Raw genomic sequence first — 22,281 nt, forward strand, 5'->3', positions numbered from 1 at the left:
CCTCAACGCCATTTTCAATTATAAATTATGAAAATTCAAATAAGTCTGCGTAGAATGCACAGAGTGATGAAAATATGGCGGGAATGAAATCGACCAAGCAAACCTTAGCAACATGAATTGTTTTCTGAATATAGTGAAAGGAGATTTCAGACTTTGTCTTGCATTTCGCATTGATCGGTCGTCGTTGCATAGGCTTTAATTTAATTTTTAAGACAAATTGCTGATCGAAACACGGTCAATCTGGCAACGTATTTGTTGTGACATTAATTTACAAATCGCATTGTAAATGAAGTTACTAAAATTTTTACTTCGCTACTTTCCGCCAGGTAAGCTGCATAATTAACACTACTCATACATAATGCAGGGTATGTAAGAAAGTCGTATTTATTGAATTGTGTATAATATGCAATTTATACAGCAAAACGTTTTGAATGTTGAAGATCATATTTCATCAATATTTATTATGCATATCATAACATGGCTTCTCAAGCTTGTCGCGTTATATTATCTGCAAGAATAAATCAAGGCAAACAAATTTTAAAGTTTCAAAAAACAGCTATACATGCAATCTCCTAGTTAGTATGACAACAACCTTCATATTATACATATGCAGCCACATGAATAGGCGTTAAAATCAATTTCTGTCGTTTTCTCAGGTATAGCTCTTGAGTACCAGCAAGGCGGAAATATCAAAACGAAGATGATAGATCTTTTGGATTTGACTGCTAAGTAATTCTTTTTTTTAGCTATGTTACTACTAATATGATATTAGTATGTCAATTAAGTTGTGAAATTACGTGATCCAATTCTCTCGATACTGCTGATTCAGAAAACAAATTAGATTCTAATTATTGCAAAATCAGTTTCTTTAATTTTGTGATGCACATTGCAGCACAGACGTAAAAGCCCTAGCTGAGAGTATAAAAGCTGCGGAGCCGATCATAACTGATGGTGTAACTGAGCAGTTGGTAGAAACATTGCAGAAACTTCAGTCCAAGGTCTGTGATGGGAATTTTAAGCGTTACTACAAGTACAAGACCCTGCAAACTCATCTGCTACCTCTGACAAACATCGCGTTTGATAAATTAGGTAAAAGGTACTTAATTATACTTGACAAGGTAACGAATAAGTTCACCAGTATACTGTCCGACAGGCTTCTGCAAGACCTGCAATATACGTATACTGGATGCATGATTCTGTCTAATTTTCATGTATATACATAACCGATAACAATCCTCGATTTCTCTTTTATTAATGTTTTTTTCCGATCCCCTGACGAATAATGTTAGTTTATAATGGAATAAAGTACGTAGCTAACAATTATAGCAATTTATAGTTTGAGTTTTATTTTATCGAATTCACCATCGTGGAAATTTGTCGTCGAAAATTTGTGATTCGTTCTGAAAAGTTATGATTCACAAAAATTTTCAAAATTACTCATTAAATTGAAAGAAAAATCCACTTCCGTGGTTTTCGCCCCATCGTTTTGAATGGAAATTCCAACCAAGGCATGGCTAAAAGATTCTCTAACGAGAATGATCAAGATCAGTCTTTGTAAATAACTAGGTATTTTTATTTGCATGCAGATGCCTGACGGGCAGCTATGACCGAACTTGTAAAGTTTGGGACATTGACAGTGGAACGGAGCTTCTTACTCTCGAAGGCCACAAGAACGTAGTGTACGCAGTATCCTTCAACAATCCCAAGGCGTGAGTTATTGCGCGCATCAGTAATCGTTGACGAATATTTTAGATACACGTACAATAGGTACAGAATGTGTGAAATGAACTATGCATACGAAGCATTTTTTGTTAAATTTCAATTCTATCGAGTTTTTTGAAAATCTGACCAAGTCCAAATATACAAAAATAGTAAAAATGTAACGCGTGATCAGCTTAAAATTTCTCAAACTATCAATACTTTTCAAAATGTTTTTGGCAATAAAATTAACCGAGATCATCATGATGGAAAAGGATTTTTGATGTTTAAGATCCTATAAATTTGGTGATTTCGAAAAGATGTAATTTCTTCGTATTTATTTTTATGTACCTATGATTCAAGTAAAAAAAACTTTCACTCTTTTCAGTATATTCATTTGAAATGTCGAAATGGATCATTCTTTTAAATTCTTAATAAAAGAACAAGTTGAGATAAAAAATTTAGAGAAAACCATAAATGCTTTTTTCGATAGGTATAATGAAATAAAAAAAGTGATAAAACAAATTACAAATTCGACTTTGAAATTGTACGGTTTTAAAGGAGAAAAAAAAATTACCATGTAGTTGCAAATAGCACAACATCATTGCAGGGACAAAATAATGACCGGATCTTTCGACAAGACTGCAAACATATGGTGCTCTCAAACTGGGCACTGTTTGCTCAGCATGTGGGGCCACGACGCGGAAGTTGTGGTTGTTCAATTCTCGCCGACACAAAACCGCGTGGCTACTGCCTCGATGGACGCCACGGCGAAAATTTTTCATTTAGGATCTGGCAAGTTTGAGCAAAACTTTGCAGCATATCAAAATTCTTGGTCTTATGGTTCCATCCATGATGAATCCATATTGATGGTTTGAATTCTATTGCAGGTCAAGAATTAGGTACTTTAAAAGGACACACTGCAGAGGTGATAGCTCTTCGTTACAACAACGATGGTAATGAGGTAATCACAGGCGCGTTTGATGGAACTGTAAGCGTTTGGGACACTCGAACCATGCAGTGAGTCTATTTGATGATGGATACGACACGAATGTCATTTCTGTGAATCAAGGCACCTGGGCTCGAACTTTCCAAGAAAAGTCCAATAACTCGGCGAATAAAATGCGCAAACATTCTCCGTGTAAGCTTTGGAGGGGTGGAATTTTCTGTCTTCAATGACGCCTGGTTCATCGTTTCATCAAATCTGTGGGCAATGTCGTTGACTGGTATGCGTTGAAAAACGTAGTTTCGGCGTAATTGATTCCGTTGTTTGTCTTTAACTCGGCAGAGTTCTGTTAAAAACGTTTCCAAACGTTTCAAATAATTCCCAGGCAATCTCACAACATTTTCCGAGTTTAAAGATATTTGAATAATTAAAATCCGTTAAAAATTGTGATAAACGTATCCCACGCTTCGGGTTTTTCGGTCTATAATCACTCATGGCCAACATAATTTTAAACGCATTTAAAATTTTCAAATAGTGACAAGCACAAGAAACAAAATTCAAAACCAAAGATGTTTCAGGAATTATTTTGAATTTGTTCGGAAAATTTTTGATGATACCGTGGCGCGTTGAAATTGAGTTAGGATAGAAACTTGTGACTGCGTTTTTCAGCACATAATAGCTGTGGATAACTTTGCCTCGAAAATTTGGTAGAATAATGAATGAGAACTGCTTGACTGAAAGAAATTCCAACCGTTTCGACGCTTCTTAATCAACGCCCCATAATATTTTTATTCGTTGACTTATTGGATTTAACAACCCAGGTGGTTCGATTTATCGACACGATTTATAATAGTAGTTGAGGCATTTTGATCTTGGAGAAACTTGAACAAGCAATCATCAGAAATAAATGTAATCGCTCCTCTCTAGACGGACGAGCGTCTTGACAGGTCACTACGAAGAAATATCGAACTGTCACTACAATTTTGACTGTTCGCTGATCGCTTCGTCTTCCATGGACAAAACTGCCAAGGTTTGGGACGCCCGGATGAATTCTTGTCTAGCAACGATTCGCGGTCACGAGGACGAGGTTTTGGATCTGAGCTTCGACAACAAGGGTAAAAAATTGGCCACTGCCAGCAGCGACGCAACTGTTCGAGTTTGGGATCTTTCTGCCAACTTTGAACAAATCGCTGTCATGTCTGGGCATCGTGAGGAAGTATCTAAGGGTAAGATAATTATTGTATACAGTGGACAAACATTTCTAATCGGCAAATCTAATTACACCGTTCAACACGAATTTTGAGTCTGGGTTCGAGACATCAAATTTTGATTTGTTCCACGTAACTAATAAAACAAAAAATAGTTTTATTAGATATAGTTTGCGTTTCATTTCAACGTGCTGCTACCGGCTGCCTATACTAATATAAACCAAAAACTTCAAGACTTATTTATCAACGTAAAAAAGAAAAAAGCAAACTTCATCAGTAATAAAGGACGATTTTCGTCATTATTCGATGTATAGAATTAAAATTTCTGTTGACCTGTAATATTGATAGAATATATTTACACAATGAGTGCTAGCTATAGAAAAGTTTCTGTCAATGTAATTATTTTCTCGATTGTGAATTGTTACTTATGCGATTCTTATTTTGCAAGCAGTGTGCTTCAGTCCAAACGGCCATCAATTACTAACATCATCGATGGACCGAACCGCTCGATTGTGGTCTCTTGAAACCGGATGTTGCGTACAGACGCTGAACGGCCATACCGACGACGTTTTCAGCTGCGCATTTTCATACACCGGAGACACAATAGTAACTGCAAGTAAGGATAACACTTGCATGATCTGGAGGTGACTCGATTGGTTCCAGGTCGATGCCTTGTAGCAGTTCGATCCTGGTCAACGGTGCTATACAACTTCATGAATGTATATCTCCTGTAGTGAATATAGCGAACTATCATGGGTACGTACATAAAGCGAAATGTACGTCAGGAAAGAATGATGTGATTGGAAATTCATTCAAGTACAAGTATATTTGAAATACTTCTGTACATGGAGTCATAGAGAAAGTAATTAGTTATAGTTACACAGTCTATAATGTCTCTAGGTGTATAACGTTTGAAAAAACCATTCGTATAGTTATAATTGCTATCCAAAGCACAGCTGTGGTTAAACAAATATGGCGCTGCGTAAATGGATAACAAACTAATCGTTTCAGCTTCGATTTTAACTATAAATTATGTGAATACAAATCAGCAAAAACTTTTGTTCATGCGGCCACACTTTTGTTGTGCTACTAATTTTATTGTTTAATACGTCTCGGTTGTAATTCCACTTTTTACCACCAGATGGCTTCTTTCAATATTTTCGAACCCAATACTGCATGGTTAAATATATAAGTCGCCGTTTGTTGTAAATTAACTAAATTCGCACTGTCCATGTCAATGCAATATCATGTGTTTTGTGACAGCTACGTTATACGCATTCAGATCAACATTATCAGATCCAGAATACGGTTCTAATAGTGTGAAACAGGCATGTATAGTCATTAGATTGCTCAAATTAACAATACCTCGTAGTTTATTAATCAGGATATCGAAGCGTAATATTCTGATCAGCTATAATTTAATACCTATGCATTCCATAACTGCGATGATCTGATTGTGAAATATTTTGCGTTGATTCCAATGTAGATATTATTATTAACGTGTTATTAACGTGTATTTACTCGTACAATGAAATGAATCATAATAAATAACGTCTCTCCAGATTATTCTATTCATATTCTCGAATGAATCAACCGATTTTAGATGTAACCAATTGGGTGCGTGTATGTATCTTTGAATTTGAAATGATGCGAATCGATAATCATTAAGGCCAAAATCTTTAGTGACCCTCTTTAATTCATATTGATGATGACAAAAGTATTTTCAGAGCGTATAGCTTTCAAGGGAATTTGAATTGTCAGGAAATTTGCACGTGTGTGAAAAAACCGTTAAAGATCAGGGAATTCGGACTTGTATCCTGGAATTTTTGTATTTTCTTCCTCACTAATGTACGATTCTTTAAAACGTAGAACATTACTCTTCGTGACATAATTGAGGAAGTAATGTACAAAGGGTATATAAATTACAAAAAATATGGTTTCAGAGGAATTTCAAGAATTGATAAATATATGTTGAGCACTATGTAAAATTTATGAAAAATATAAACAAGTACTAAAAAAAAGTTAATTCTGTCAGATTAATGTTTCCACCTTCGTGCTAAGAAAGAATGGTTAATCCTAACCTTCCTGTAGTTTCTTGAAATTGGAGTATTTATTGATATATTTGGTAATTGAGTTTGAGTAAGATTGAACTGAAAGAAAAATTCGACTATGTTAACTTAATTTGGAAACATCTGATGTCCAATTTCTAACTAATTTTTAAAAGTGACTTTGTTAGTAAAGTTAGGTCGAAAAGAGTCTTGGAAAAATGTCTAATTCAGTTTTGAAAACCGGGAAATGTCAGGGAATTTTATGTGTCATTGACACGAGACACTCTGATTTTCCTACCGTATATTTTTCTTGATGGTATGAATTCATTAATATGCCATTTATGTTGTACAGCTGCGTGGGACATGCACATGTTTGCAGGACAGCGACGATCATCGTCTTTATCCATTGGAGCCTAAAAGGACCGTTTATCCACCGTTTGTGTATTCTGGCACGTTGCAGTGCATCATAATATGAAGCAAAGGCGTGATATATTATCCAGTTAAGGTCTTATACTGTGCCAAGGGAGGCGGCCATTAGACCTCATTCGCTCCGATCATCTCTGAGGACCGTATCTCATAACAACAACAATAATAATAATAACAATAATAAGGACAATAACAATATCAAATGAGCTTATAATAAATCATAATATCTAATCGTAGATAAGACGATTTCGTGTCGAAATATTTTACAACTAGGTGTAAACTTTTACGTATTTCATTCGTCTTGCAGTATCAGAATAACGAATCTGTCCAATTATCAGGTAAATAGAAATGTCGAGTTATATATGTATTTTGTGCTTTCATTAAAGAAGATTCATGGAAAAGCTTTTGTTTTGCTCGATTATGCCTGTACGGAGTAAGGAAATATATTTTTCTACTGGGATCAAATAATTTACAAATAGTGGAACAGCGCTTGCGATATTTGAAATCGATGAAAATTAAAAAAAAAACTTTCTTGCATCTTCGGTAAGCTGGTGCAAAGAGAAACTGTTTGCAGATGCAAATCAATATAACAATGTCTAAATTTTTGTATGACGAAGGACATTGCACTTTACTGTCCGGTCCAGAGTCGGTATCCGAAAATCTGCAATCATAATAATGTGCTCAAGTATAACATCGCCTCACGCAGCGAACTGTCGGCATTTCACTTCACAATGTTAAACCTGTTCAGCTGACTGACCTCATTTCAGTTTCCACGGTCAACATTCCTTAAGCTAATCCTGAAATTTGCACAGCAAACACAGTCTGTCCCAATTTCAGTCTTCCGTTTTTTTTTTCAAAAGGTGAAAAAAATATACTTCAAATATGAACATGTCAAAGACGCTGAATTGGTGACAAACTGAAACACGATAACGAACAATTGCAGTGATCGGAATGCCGACGACAATTTTGTTAGTGATTCAAATATGGCGAAGAAAGTCGACAAAAGAATAAATTCGATGTCAGAATTGGGAGGAAGTCTGCATCAAAATGGCGACTATTCACCTGATTGTAAGATCTGAATTGAATATTGTGAGGCCAAAGTTGTAAGGCTGTATGTTGAAGATGCGTCAATCATTGGCTCTACAAACACGTCTTTTTGATCCGCGTGGAATTAGATGAGAATATTTTAAGTGAGATTAAAAATGTAGATGAAAAATGAAAAAATTGAAGGTCCACAATATCGAGATTTTAAAGAAGCGAAAACTCAATTTATACGATTTAAAAATGTTGAAAGTAAAAGTGTGAAAAAGTAAAAGCATAGAATGTTGAACTGTAGTGTCGTCAGAATCGTATAAAACTTGTAAATTTCGTCGTTCTATGTTTTGACCTTTCTATATTTTGCCAGTCTGTATTTCGACTTTCTATGATTTACAACTTTCCATACTTGGACTCTTCACATTTATCAAATTTCTCAAACAAGATTTTCGCCTCTATGATAATTCGTTATTTTGGTCCTCCGATCAATCGACAATTCCAGTTTTTTATCCCCGCCCCATATTTTAAACCGGCAACAAAGAATAAACACGAGTCTCGACTGCGTACCGCTTGAAATTTGTGGGTAAGTATGTAGTTACGAGGATAGCACCGTGCGCGGTCTTTTCGCCTTTTACTTTCCGATGCAGGCGAACGTTACTCAGTCAGTCAGTTGCGCTTGACACGCTGAGCCACACGGGCGTCTGTGGAGGCGGAAGTGCGAAAGATGCGCCGTGAAATTAGTGCGACGATTGGTGTGGTTCACAACGTCTTTCCACGTAATTTGCCACAGGACTTTAATCGTCGAACCGGCCGTGAAGAAGAAAACTACAAACCTGAATTTTGCTAACTTAACGAACTTGCGAGGTGACTCGAACCACTCGAGAAGTTGAGCAGTTATTTAAGTACCAAACGACTGTATGTCAGCAGCTTATCTGAAAGGTTATAAAAACTGGAAATCACGCGTGTAGAAGATCATTTAATCCTTGGTAAATACCAAGCGTCTTTGAAAAAATATGATTCGTTCAACCTTGTCGAACACCGCGGTAACGATTACGCAAAATATAGATATCTTGCAGGCTGGTTTGCTGATGTTGTGTTCTCAAGAAAATATCCGGTTTCTTGTTATTTTTTTATAATAATCAATATTGTAATAAAATGAAAAATAATAGTTGTATTGCGTGTGCCAATGTAATAGTGGAAAAAGTTGTGTGTCAGAATTAGCTACGGTACCAACTTGTTTTTCGATCTTTTGTCTTAGTCCATCGGTAATGAAAGTGCCGCAGAATATGGTTTTAATTTTTTTTTAACATACAGTAACAGGTGTAATTTGTGTGTACTTGTGAAAAATTTGAAAAATTTTTGTGTCGGAATTAACTACATTATCAACTTTGTTTTTCGATCGTTTGTTTTACTCCGTCGGTAATTAAAGTGCTGTATAATATGTTTATAATTTTTTTGAACATACAGTAATATGTTTAATCAACTTCTGTGATTCATTTTGGCCACGGAATTTTGCAGTTGCGATTTAACGATGAGGGATAAATTCGCGTTCAGCAATGTAAGTGTATATCAGTATTCATAATTTTATAGAAATGGATATATAACGTATGATTATTTTTTTTTACATATTCGTTTCAACTAATTTATATTCTCGCATAATTGAAACTTTGTCAAAATTTTATTATGTAATCATTTTTATAGAGAGTTATTTACATGTAAATACGATTTATAAATCGTGTGTTATGATTTAACTCATATACGGTCATTTATCAGCATCAATGTAATAATAATTTACTCAAGTTATATGTATAATAATTCGTATCCTGTTCAAACATACATTTGTAATAAGTTGTCTCGGTCAATTTACAAGTCCGTTGCGATCATCTGTTTAGTTCTGTAGGTGCGTAGGCTTCAGATTTAATATTTCATTTTTAAGTAGTTTTTTATTTCTCGATATTTTGTTCCTTTAACTTTTTCTCGTCAGTCTGTTTCTTTGGATTTATAATACCAATAAATAATCTTCACTATAATCCTTGTAATTTTTAATCCAAAAACTGCTGTCTATATAACTACCGTTGCGCAATTAAATCCTCAAGGTTTTATTCCGTTTGTAAAAAGCCGGTTTTTCTCCCGTTTATTATAAACAGTTTTGGAGCATTAGACTGTATGATAAATTTGGACGGATTCCTAATTTTCGTGGTAAAAACAAATGCACCATACAAGATCATGGTGCAGTGTCTTGTATTATTGGCGTAAGTTCGGAGCAGAGAAAAACGTAAAGATAATTAATTTACCAGACCATAAATCACGTTTAAATTTTTTTTCCGCCAATTCACGATTCGGCGAAATGCTATTTTATTGACTCAATTTATCTTTCTTCGCTAAATACTGGTCCATAAACTATTTTCATCTCCTAGTCTTACCGATCGTAATGTTCGTATATCTATCGTATATATTCGTGTATCAACATTTCGTAGAAATTGTATGCTTGTACGATTTCCATGTAAACGAAATAATCTGTAAAGTAGTTATGTACCAAAAGTAATAGCAGAAAAAATTCCCGTAATGTAATTGTTCGGTTAAAAATTTATACAAAACATGCTGTACGTAAGTTATCATTATTGTACAGTTTTCTTTTTCTTTCTTTACGCTTATGTTACAACTTCAGTCGGCGATGTCGTCGGACGTGCTCGAAACCGTCTCAGCAAATATACCATCAGAAACATTTCCCGATAATCTTCCAAAGAAGCCTGAAGCGCGACTGGAAATCGACAATGAAACCCTGCCTCCTGAAAATACAGCGGTGCAACAAAAATGCGGATGGTTTTGGCTGAGGCCGAACTGTCTGCAAAAGTTTCGCACAGCGAAATGGGCACTTTTTTGGCTTTGTTGGGCCGGCGCAGTGCAAGGTAAATTATCTTGACATACATAGATAACTGATAGTGAATAGCTGAGTCCGTTGTCAGGTGAATGAAGTAGTCATAACACATAATTAAACTGTGGCAATCTTTTTGCCTTTCTGGTGGAACTATAATGTTAAAAAGTAAAAAAGTTAAAAATTAGAATTGTCCCAACACCGAATATTCAAAATTGCGAAGACCCAAGCCACACACGGATTCTAGCATTAAAACGTAAAAAGTCGAATAATAGAAACCAAAACATATATATATTTGTATAAAATTGCATATTTTCTATACGTTTCATCACTTATTATGGTGAAGTTGTATTTTGGCTTTGCATATGTTTCCTTAAACTTCTAATATATTCTTACCATTTCGCATTTTGATGTTCCTATACTTTTACATGATACATTTGGAAATTCTACAAATAAGATTTCATCTCGTTTTTGATAATTCTGCATCTTGACCTTTCTATCGTATAACCAATGTATGCTTCTTTTTCCTGACTGTTTCATCCATTTTTACCAATTTCTTTCATTACTCCATGGTATTAATTCGCTCACTTTGCTCCAATCGCACATATTGCTTCAGAATCTCTGAATCCATGCTGATTTCACCAGAGATCAAAAGTAAAGCGAAAATCGTGGTGAAATGAAATTTTGAGGGAAAATGGGGAAAAATGAGCAAAAAGGGATCCTAGGACAAAATCAGTAGAAATAAAAATGAACTACATCATTCGCGTTTCATTTCATCGGGTATACTCCTATTCCAATGCGGTACAAAACATCGAGTATCTAGCAGCAGCTATAATATATCACGCACAGGCCAATACCTGGTGCAAATTGTCCGCTTATAATGTGCCATAGGCATTCTCTCGCCCAGTCCCCCCCCCCCGGATTTGATGCCAGAGTACCCTAGGGCCTGAAGGGTTTGTGCCATTGCTATATCAAAGCGGTATAATTAAACGTCTGCAATCGAAATTGCTTTGGAAGCGAAACAACCGATCATTGACTGGTGCTCTACGTATGTACACAATAGCTACAGTTGATTGCGTACTACCTCCTGTAAGACTTCTCTCTTTCATTATAAACCGCTTGTCGTTCTTCTACCCGTGGTACATAGCTCTATACATCTATATATATATATATGTATATGGACATACACTCGGGTATGTATACGTTTTTGTGCGTCATTTCCTGTTCCTTAGGTTATAAAGGGCTGCATGTTTGCTTTACGCGTGCACAGCTTTGTCCCCCTCGAACTTTGAACCCTGTTTGAAAATCAATTTCCGAAGGCTTTATACCCGAGCGATAAGTGGGAACCGAATTTTATTACGCTTGCTGTAGGCGTGATAAGTGCCGAACAGCACAATTTTGTCGCTAAAACTCGTTAGTCGGTTGATTGGCAAGTGGCGAGGGCCTCTTCGCAAGGGTTTGCACAACCCGTCCCGTTACATATTCGCATGTGAATGAAGCATTGAAAATAAAATTCTAATTCGTATAAGTGTATGACAGCAATGCCCGATGCAATCTTTTATAGATCCTAATTGGAAGAAGTTTATGTTAATTGACAAACAATAGTGACCCGGCTGTTCACAGACTGCACAGTTTCAATTGCTGGTTCTAGCATCTGCAACAGACTGCAGGAAAGAGAAGGGAAGATAAACGCATAATCTAAACTCGGTAGCATACTGTCGACTCGTGTTTGTTTTATTGCCGGATGAAAACTAACGACAAGTCTGCTAGGATTTAAGGTGGATTGAAAATATTATTTAAAGCCAATATGCTAAACATAAATTCATGAATGTCACCTAGCCAATCAATTTACATGGTTAAATATTGTGTTAAGGTTGAATTTGTGTGAAATGATTTGATGGATTTTTCAATCGTGCACTTTTGTTTTTCCGACATGTATACCGACTAGCAATGTCTATGAAACTTTTTATCGAAGAAGCATTGATTCTGCAATCAATTTTCACACAAACAAAAGATAAATTGTAGTATTTTGATAAACGAAATTTGATTGATTTTGTGCCTCAGGAATGGTGGTTAACGGTTTCGTCAACGTTGTCATCACAACGATAGAGCGAAAATTTGGGCTTAGGTCTTCTGAAACGGGGCTTATAGCCGGTGGATATGACATCGCCAGTTTTCTACTCCTTGTTCCTATCACGTACCTAGGCGGACGATCAAACGCCTCAAAGCCCAGGTCAGTTCTGTTCACTATAAAAATTCGAATTATGTAGTCCGGTGCGAGAAAATAGAACTACACACTAACCGGCTCACATTTAATAATAAGACTGGTTTTTGGACGTATAATTCTTTTTTTACCAACAAAATGTACCAAAAGAGAAGTGTAACTACTTGCACGAAGGCTTCTATCCATTCATGATTATTTAATGCAGCTCAAAACAGGGCTAAAGAGATCAGCTGATCACCCAGTTTGACGCCATATTGCCATTGTAGCTGATATTTTAAGTATTCAGTAAGAATTCCTGGCACGAACCATTGCCCGTAAAATCATACGATGCGTCTTTGTTTATATTTTATTATATTGATAAATTGTGTTGTTCATTTTATGCAGGTATATTGGAATCGGTGTCCTCGTTCTGAGTCTAGGTTGCTTGTTATTCGCATCGCCACATTTCTTAGTCGGTACCTACAGAGCGGGTCGTCAATATGAGAATCTCTGCCAACGAGTCACGAATACTTCAGCGCTGCAAACGGTGCGGGAAAACATTTATTTTTACAGTATTACAACCACTAAATATTACAGTTTGAATAGATTTCATTACTCCTCTGGGATCAAATATTTCAGAAACGTTGAAAATTTCTACAAACCTACTCAGAATATAAATACCCGATGTTGTGTGAGTTTTTCTGATAATTTTTTGGTAAATTTTATTTTCAAATTTGGCAATGTTTTCATAATATGAGTATTACGCTGAAAATATTCGTTTGCAGATATGTCCACATTTTTTCAGCCGCATTTCAAAAAATTGATTATCACAGTATCCTGAAAATATCCAATTTCTCTCATAAATCCATTCCAGTTTTTCATAACGTGGTTCTGAAAAACCAGTGCTATGATATCTTCAGATGCGTGGTACAATAAAGTATTGAAAAAATATGAGTTTTCTTTACAAATTGGTCGGATTTTAACCTCGATCTCGACGTGACCAGAAACTATCAGAAACTTGACTACTCGAAATTTTTCACATTTTAACAGAAAATCAATTTCCGAAACAATACGCGTCCTTTCCAGCTCTATAAAATTCCTTGAAATCCCTCAGGCATTGTCAAAATAACTCAAACTATACGATAAATAATACCTAATTTTTCTCGATAACTACGTCTAAGAAATTTTCCAGGCTTGTTTTCACTAGAAAAAGGTGTAGAACACGACACATTGAATTCATGGTTAAAACAGGAAGTTTTTCTTTAACGCACGCATAACGGCAACTTTCAGGCGGCATGCGACAGTGCATCCAAGGAAACCGACTTGGAAGCTCCGCGTGGTTTGTACCTGGCCATCTTCTTGCTCGCTCAGCTGTTACACGGGGCTGGAGCTGCGCCGCTTTTCACTCTTGGAGTGACGTACATTGATGAAAATGTCTCGAAGAAAATGTCTTCGGTTTACCTTGGTACGGTTGGCACAAGCTATATAAGGTAAGCGTACCAGTTATTGGCCCTGTCCTAATTATTGACGTTTTTTGGTCGTATCTGTTCGATCGTTGATTCTAAAATGATCAAAAAATTAATTTATCGAACCCTCTAGTAATACGTTTTATTCATCGAGAAATTTACATTTTTTGCCGTCGATTTATAATTTTAGAAAATAAAAGGGTCAATAATTGGCTTTAAACGTGTCAATAACTGGTACACTTACTTTACGGTGAGTTTTTCTAACAGCGAAACGATCCGCGCGCCTGATACGCAGGCAACCGGATGAGCATGAGCTGTAACTCCGGTTGTCTGAATCAGGCGCACGAACCGTTTCGCTGTTAGAAAAACTCACGGTATAATGCAACGGTTCTGGTCTGACGATCATTGGATTACTGTGACTACGTATCCGCCACCACGTTCACTCATGCAGACTGCAGAAATTGCATGATCAAGTTATAATTGCTTTGAGCGTACTTGTACACACGTATTATAAAATATTGATTCTAGGTATTTACTACACCATGGCTATACTCGGACCAGCCTTGGGATACGTCATCGGAGGCGAATTACTCCAAATTTATACCGACTTCCTCGTCGTCGACCCAGCCTCGTGAGTAAATTTGAAATTCACGAAACGTCTAGTCATTCTATGGTTTATTTGTTATCTTTCAGGCCTGCGGCGAAGAAAAAAGACAAAAATTGTAATTGTCAAAATATTTATTCAACACCATACATTATAGTTCCAGCAATTACAAAGTTCAGGGTAGTTGTTACAAAAACAGAAAATCAATTTTTCCACTCCGTGTAACAGTGTAGGTAGAAAAAGAATCGTGATGCGTGTCACGTCTTATCGCGTTACATCCAAACGTGGCTGAATTTGACGGAGATTGATGATGAGCACATTATAAACATTTGATCCATCTATATGGATGAGGGCGAAAAATTTCCATGTGTACAGGGAAAGGAATTGTGAATCACTTGCGAATTGTGATTGGCCGAAACTAGATTTTCGCTGGGTACTGAATAATAGTAATGACATCAGAGATGTAATCATTCGCTCCGTCACGTTCGATCGCGGTCTGATAAACTGTGGATTACACTGACCTGCGGGATTGGGGTAATATAAGCTACGGATATACGCGAGTTTTGTAAGGGTGGAAATGAACGCCCTTCCGCAAATGAAAATTTGAGCCTATGGTAAACACCTTGTATTATTCCCATTATCGGATATGTCACTACGAGTCGTAGCAATGGATGGTTGCGACGAGGGGACGTTGATATTACCGAATGGGGATGACGGTGGGAAATTTCCACTTCTCTTCCCTCGGGCGGTAGATATTTACGCGTGCGATATTTACCCAGAGAATACCTGGAAGCACATAGAAACCTGCATGTATGTATACATGTGTGTTTATTAGGGTAGTCGTTATATGGTCGTTTCCGACTTTGTTGATCCTATGGGCTAAAATGTCTCGAAATAATTTTTTTTAATGTAGCTGAAATCTGAGGTTCCCATCTCAATTTTTAGTTCCGTCTCAAAGCCTTTGAATTTTCAATTCACGATTCATTTTTTTTGCTACTGATGTGTTGCGTCAAAAAACCTGCATCGTAGTAAATTTCACATCCATGAACGTAGGTATTCCATGACGATTTTAGAATCTTAGACAAAAAAACGACATCAAAACGGTTAAAGTTTCATATTCGATTAGCATTAGATTTTTGGTATTTCACTGTCTATTTTTGCCTCCTCAAATACGTTGATTTTACATCGAATACTCACGTCTACAGGTAAGAAATTTCCTAAGGTGCACGTTTTTTAACACACCACATTGGTAGAAAAAGAAATTAACCGTGAATTGCTAAAAATCCCGTCTTGTTTACATGAGTAGATTCAGAAACCTTGGGGCAAAATTCAAAATTGAAATAGGAGCCTAGAGTTGTAGCGGCAATTGGATGAAAAAAATATTTCACAATACTTTAGTCCATGCGTGCGACCAAATTCGAAAATGACCATATCAAACATAGTGCAGCTAGTATATTATCACGTTGAGATAATCTCAATGTCAATACAACAAAAATACTAATGTCAATGTTAAGAAGTTAAAAGTCAATGCCAATACAATAAAAGTACTAATTGAAGGCCTAGTTAGAACGTTTCTTTTGATTTGTTGGATTTCTGTTCAAAAAATAGATCAAAAATATTTTTGCGAATTATCCGAATAGAGAGAAATGAATTGTCGTTTCCATTTCGTCTGCTCGATGTCCTCTGAATTGTTGTACAATGCTCATAGCATCATCAACGAGCGAGAATATCAGCTGCAGCATTTTCCTGACGATGAGCGATGGATCTAAAACAGCTGTGTAAAATTTCAGGACGGTTAGTCAGCTCTTTTAGGTCCCATCAATCAATTCGCCCCGGTTCCTTGACTAACGATTGGGCGTAGAGTGTAAAAAGTTGATGGTTACACACTAATCCTGTAGCCGTAATGAATTAGCAGATTTTGCTAAGCTATATGGGCCTTATATATTTTGCAAATTTTCGCAATTTCGCTCACGGGTTTGTCAAATCACGGTATAAGTTCCTCGAAATATATTTGTGAGCAAAAAAATTTCCACATAACTTTGCGTAAAGAGTGTAATGTCAACATACGGCGTGGTTAGGGAACATGGCGTCGAGGTTATTGATCAACTGATCCAACGTTTGGGCATAATGTCTCCATTATGAAAGCACAGAAAACATTACGCAGGCTGTTGTACTTTTATTTTCTGACATTGAATCGATGTAGGATAAAATATGGGACGTAGAGCCGCTTTTATGATTGAATGCAACGGCAATTGCATATGTTGGAAGGCATTGAAGAGTTGTAGAATAATATTGGATTATACATGTGAATATCTCATTACACCGGGTGATCGCCTAACGACATATAAATCATAATTTAATTCGGAGCAGATCGAAGCTACGCAATTGGTTTTAATCATAGATATAGGTACAAAATCGATTTGAACGTGCTGAACGTGCAAAAAATCAACCATCTGTGATTAATTAGGGTGGGCATGACACCGGATAGTAACGTCTGGATCGGTGCATGGTGGATCGGTTTCCTAGCAGCAGGATTGATATCCTTGGTTATAGCTATTCCGCTGTTGGCTTTTCCGCCAAGTCTGCCAGGTGAGGATACAAATACATTTTGATACTTTAATTAGAAAGTTTATGCCAAGCCTCTGCATTCGACGAAGGTTTCTGCAAGACTAGAAATTTGATAAAAAGTTTTTTAAAAAGTTGCCTGGTAATCGAACAGTTGAATCTTTTTAAATATTTCCACCCAGAAAAAGGTTCAATTTCTTCGAATTATTCCGAGTGCTTGACAGTTGAAAGTTTATCAAAGATCACCTTTTATCAGAAATTTCTTCACAGGATCAGAAGAGTTGGCAAAGGAACGAGTTTCCGAAGCGCACGTGTGTCAATCTGATACACCTTCATCTGCGGGGACTGGTGGAGTGGAGGTTTTCACAAAACTTAAGGAGCTGCCTAAAGCTCTGACGGCTCTCCTTAAGAATCCGGCATTTTTTATGCTAAACTTGGCTGGGGCAAGCGAAGGACTTCTCATTGCCGGGTTCGCCGCCTTTCTACCCAAGCTTATTGAAAATCAGTTCAGCGTCACTGCCAGTTCGGCGGCTTTGCTTATGGGTAAGGTACTCTAATGTGCAGCCATCGACTACTCGCTCGCCTATTCTACCGGAAAATTTCAACCCACGAGCTGGCAACCGGAAAACTTTCACCTCTATAATACCTTGTGCTTTACCGTTTTATATGTATTTAATGTACTGACTAAATGTTGTATTTAACAATGAAGGTTGGTTTTACAATATCTCCAGAAAATGGGCTTGAACACAAAAATGTTCTCTTTTACAGGCGAAACGAACGGTACAATTACCTATTAAATATTGTAAGTTGGTGCAAGATCTCGTCAGAGCGTCGACACTAAAATTTCTTAGTAAAACCATCAAGTATCGCCCTCGATACTGTACATCTTCTGGAGGCAAAATTTTTTTCCCCAATACACGGTTTGAAAATTTGATTTTCGAAGCCTGTAGAGCGTACGTAAGGTACCCCACTTGTAAACAGTACGGTAAAACGAGGCTGGCGCATGCGCAACTTCCGATAGCTTCATTTTATGCACGGAAATTAAGCACCACCAATGGTGTCATTAGACTGAGCTCATCCTAACGCTTACGCGTTTAGGTTGTCATGAGGACGAACTAATGCTCCTGGACCTCTTGATTGCTCTTGATCTACTTCTTTCAAATTATTGTGTTAGTTTCACTTTCTTCTGAAATTAAACTTGTGTTGAAAAAAATCGTATGTCACACACGTGCGGATGGGCGATGCTGACTCGTATACACCTTTGTGGCACACCCTGCAAATTTCACACTCGATGGAAATCGCTCACTCTCGCACTTGAAACACAATATGCTATTGTATAAAATCATTTTTCCGAGATATTCCGTAGATTTATTTGATATAGGACACCCATTATTTTACTCCATATCGATTTAATAGAATATCACAAAATGGAAGACCAACAGCCTACGGGACGTTTTCTCTATCTTGATATCTATTGAATTTGTCTAAAACGATTAGCTGATTACCTATATCAACGCCAGATAACTTTAGCCACGCTCAAATTCGTATATTCTCCGACAAAAATTATTGTAAATGTGAATGACTTTTAGGAACTTTGTATCAATATCTGAATTCTACAATCAGTGCGAAAACATAACTTGAGCAAATCTACGAAAAAAAGTTAATATTTCTTTAAAATTTCTAAAAATTTCTCATTCCTCTAGTTTTACTGAAAACATTATGCACATAGACATATATCCGAAATTTTTCAGTTGCAATTGAGAAAAATTAATTTCAACTACTTTTTCATCAGAAAGTCATCTCAATTTTCCATAATGCGGTACTTACCGTCAATGGAAAGTGAAATAACCAAAGGATATGAATTTTTTCAAAATCTTTGTACATGTTACATAACAGTACGCAATTTTTCCTAAAACTGTCCGAGAATAGGGTGCATTTTTGAGAAATTTCTAAACATAATTACAAGAAATTTGTGAGAATGTTTTTCGCCTGGGCTTATTGCCACCAGTTGGCGTCTATTGAATATTTGAGGACCCAGATATAGTTAAATTCTTTGTTTCAGGATTAGTCACGGTCCCAGCTGGAGGTGGAGGTACCTTCCTTGGCGGTTATCTGGTGAAGCACTGGAACCTTCAGTGCGCTGGCATCTTGAAGTTCTGTCTGATCGCCACGGCGGGTTGCATCGTTTTCACGATGTGCTTCGCTCTGAGTTGTGCAAACCTAGAGTTTGCTGGAGTGACGGTGCCCTACCACAACACGGCTAGGTGTAACGCAATTGTCAATCTTTGTTTCTTCCTGTTTTTATTAAGCTCTTTGTACTCGAGGTTATTTCAGAAATAGGAAAAACATGAGTATTGTATCATACTGGTGTAGTTTTGGACTTGCTGCATTCGCTTAAATTTTTCCTCAAACGGGAACAGAAAAAAAATGACATTATTTCTCGTTTCTGTGTTGACTACGCATGCACAATTTTTTCATGCCTAGACCCATGTACATTTGCTGCTAAACTGATAATTTCAAAAAAGAATATTTCGTTTTCAATTATTCTTTTAGAATTTTTTCAGAGCTCAAAATTATCTGTTAGCAGTTTTGGAGTAATCTTTTCAAGTCTGTCGATATACATTTAAATTCATTCTACGTCAAAACTTGCGTGCGGAATAATAAGCGACGATGATAAATCTGATGGAAACACTTTCACTTCAGGCTTATACTTTCAATTTTTCTTCTAGGAAGCCATTGTCTCTGGAAAGCAGCTGCAACATTGGATGCGGATGTTCGAAATCAGAATTTGACCCGCTTTGCGGTGCTGACGGAATTACGTATTATTCGCCGTGCCATGCCGGGTGCCATGATGAAATGCCGATCAATGACTTGAAAGTGAGTGTCGAATCAGCATATTTGATAGTACGCCTAATCATGTTGAATCACTGTTTTCTTCTTCAACGATATGAAATTTTTACTTGAGTGGTTTCATAAAAATACAATATCTATATGAAAAACCATTTGTATAGGACTGTCCTTCGAGCTTTCGAATCATTACTAACAATAAGTTATCGCCGTATTTTTATTTTAACGCCATAGATTTACAACAATTGCAATTGCATCCACGGCCCGTCAGCGAATCTCTCGATATATGGCGGTTCTGAGCACGTGACTTACGAGGCAATAAACACAACGTGCCCTAGTGCTTGTGGCCATCTGTGGCCCTTCGTGATACTCGCCTTCTGCAACATGTTTCTGACATTCCTCTGCACTATGCCTGCCCTGTCATCGACGCTCAGAGTCGTCCACGACGAGGAACGGTCATTTGCCCTGGGCATACAGTGGATCAAGGTTCGAGTCCTCGGAACCATACCAGCCCCCATGATTTTCGGCACCCTGATTGACGAGACTTGCATCCTTTGGCATGAGTCGTGCGAGGGCAGAGGGGCTTGCCTCGTTTACGACAATCGGTACATGAGTCGGTGAGCAGTTTTGTTTATTTGCCCGTATTTTTGCTTGCACATAATTCAATTCATGACAGATCAGCCGTATAAAGTCACCTATAAGACGCCATTTCGCGGCAGTGAATATACCTACCACACTGGCTTTCAGACGCCTCGTATTTAAGTATAAAAGTCATTTTCCACCGCATGTTTTACTCTATATCGAAGCAAAAGCACACAATCAAAGTCCAACAGCTTGAAACAGTGTTTTTTGGCCCTTGGTACTTGCCAAATTTACTATAGGCGATCAGCTGATGGTTTTCCTCGACGCCATATTGTTCTAACTATTCTTGCATTGATTGTGAGGTTACAGCGTGGGAATGATTTGCATTATGTTTCTTTTTCTAGGTACATGTTAGCTCTGGCGTTCATAGGTAAAGCAGCATCCCTTCTATTTTTCTTTATGGCATGGTGGTTCTATGTACCGCCAGGGGGAAGAAGAATTACTACGGAAAATAGGCAGGAGACCGTTTCGACTGTGGCGCTGAGCGAACCGATCGAAGTTGTGCAGCTATCAAATCAGAAAATTTCGTCGGCTATAGAATCGTAATGATTATGATATTGAAAATGATTTTATACAATATTAGAAATTCATGAACATTTGACCAAAAAACAGATATGTTAAGAAATGAAAATTTCAATTCTTTTCATACATTTTAAATCATTTTATATAACTCCACTATTATATAGGCATATTATGTGTGTAAACTATTATTATTATTGTTAGCGCATGATCTCCGGAATGATTCATAACTCTAAAATAGAATTGTAGGTCGACATAATATGTTGTTCATTATTGTGTGGAAAATAACTAATTATTGAGTATCTATTTCGAATGCACACACGTACTCACAACCTATACATAAGTATCTAGTATTATAATGTATAATGATTTATACTGTACGTAAACCGATAATTTTATGATACCTCCGACACAAAAATCAATGAATGTCGAGCAAAGTAAAATGTTTATTGCTACTCGAAACAGAAACTTATCTCACAGAGTTTTCCGTCGCATTTCTTTACTTGAAATAAAAATTTCTGTTTACATATTGTATAACCAGAACTGTCGGTACAATCTGTCACCTAAGTGCTTGTGTCACCTAAATGGCTACGTCATGCCAATAATTATTTATACAGCGAATACCAAGCAAAGGATATTGAATATACGTTAAAAAGTACGGTGCAGACAATTGATCTGAACCTCGATGGAAAGCCCTTTAAATAAGTGAACTGGCATTGCTCTAACTCCGTAAGTATGAGATATTATTGTTAATGTAATTTTTAAGATGCTTTTGTTAACATGAGATTTTGTTCTACCTACGGATGGATAATTTACAAAAGACACTATCGACAAATAATTTTTACAAAATCGTGACTGATAACTGCCTCAAGAATTTAGAAAACTACAAGTTTCATTCTTCGATTAGCGAAGTAAAAAAAATTCGTAACAGTCACATTTCATTACAGCAAATAATTTTTTCTTTCATCATCGCAGAGAGAATGAATATAATATGTATCATGTATGTTGCCTCTATTTCTTATGTTTAAAATACGCCTGAACATTTCAATTGAATTTCTTCCTAAATCGAACTGTGTAATGACTGCGTGTGTTCACGACTTGATGAATGTTAATCGTCGCTGACTAGTTATATAAAATGAATAGTACAGGGTTATATCTATTGATAAATTCTGAGTTTACTTTAAAACTATAAGTTTACG

At 36.7% G+C, this 22,281-nt stretch overlaps 2 protein-coding genes across 3 annotated transcripts; both read left to right on the forward strand.

Annotated features, from left to right (window-relative positions):
• The first annotated feature begins 8 nt into the window (after window positions 1–8).
• LOC124299099 (dynein assembly factor with WDR repeat domains 1-like) lies at window positions 9–6,241 on the forward strand. The gene is made up of 8 exons (XM_046752038.1): window positions 9–326; window positions 657–729; window positions 893–1,096; window positions 1,587–1,709; window positions 2,309–2,493; window positions 2,589–2,718; window positions 3,572–3,870; window positions 4,304–6,241. The coding sequence occupies exons 1-8, from the start codon at window positions 287–289 to the stop codon at window positions 4,498–4,500; spliced, it is 1,251 nt and encodes a 416-aa protein (XP_046607994.1). The 5' UTR covers window positions 9–286; the 3' UTR covers window positions 4,501–6,241.
• Window positions 6,242–8,013: 1,772 nt separating this feature from the next.
• On the forward strand, window positions 8,014–22,249 carry LOC124297659 (solute carrier organic anion transporter family member 4A1). 2 transcript variants are annotated; one of them, XM_046748916.1, is made up of 12 exons: window positions 8,014–8,919; window positions 10,030–10,270; window positions 12,301–12,469; window positions 12,845–12,986; window positions 13,730–13,904; window positions 14,434–14,536; window positions 16,977–17,098; window positions 17,345–17,617; window positions 19,137–19,338; window positions 19,804–19,951; window positions 20,156–20,538; window positions 20,908–22,249. In XM_046748916.1, exons 1-12 carry the CDS (start codon window positions 8,893–8,895, stop codon window positions 21,107–21,109), a joined length of 2,187 nt encoding a protein of 728 aa, XP_046604872.1. In that variant the 5' UTR covers window positions 8,014–8,892; the 3' UTR covers window positions 21,110–22,249. The 2 variants fall into 2 exon arrangements, with proteins under 2 accessions (XP_046604872.1, XP_046604873.1); XM_046748917.1 differs by lacking the exons at window positions 8,014–8,919; window positions 12,301–12,469 and having other exon boundaries at window positions 10,036–10,270.
• Window positions 22,250–22,281: the final 32 nt, after the last annotated feature.

The sequence above is a fragment of the Neodiprion virginianus genome, chromosome 2 (assembly GCF_021901495.1).
Source record: "Neodiprion virginianus isolate iyNeoVirg1 chromosome 2, iyNeoVirg1.1, whole genome shotgun sequence".
NCBI lineage: Eukaryota > Metazoa > Arthropoda > Insecta > Hymenoptera > Diprionidae > Neodiprion > Neodiprion virginianus.

Excerpts from the sequence above, each read along its gene's own strand:
- LOC124299099 (XM_046752038.1), top strand. The coding sequence starts at position 287 with ATGAAGTTACTAAAATTTTTACTTCGCTACTTTCCGCCAG. Across the intron at positions 1,097-1,586 it reads TTTGATAAATTAGGTAAAAG|ATGCCTGACGGGCAGCTATG; the intron begins GTACTTAATTAT and ends ATTTGCATGCAG. Across the intron at positions 2,719-3,571 it reads TGGGACACTCGAACCATGCA|ACGGACGAGCGTCTTGACAG; the intron begins GTGAGTCTATTT and ends GCTCCTCTCTAG.
- LOC124297659 (XM_046748916.1), top strand. The coding sequence starts at position 8,893 with ATGAGGGATAAATTCGCGTTCAGCAAT. Across the intron at positions 8,920-10,029 it reads ATAAATTCGCGTTCAGCAAT|TCGGCGATGTCGTCGGACGT; the intron begins GTAAGTGTATAT and ends TTACAACTTCAG. Across the intron at positions 12,470-12,844 it reads TCAAACGCCTCAAAGCCCAG|GTATATTGGAATCGGTGTCC; the intron begins GTCAGTTCTGTT and ends CATTTTATGCAG.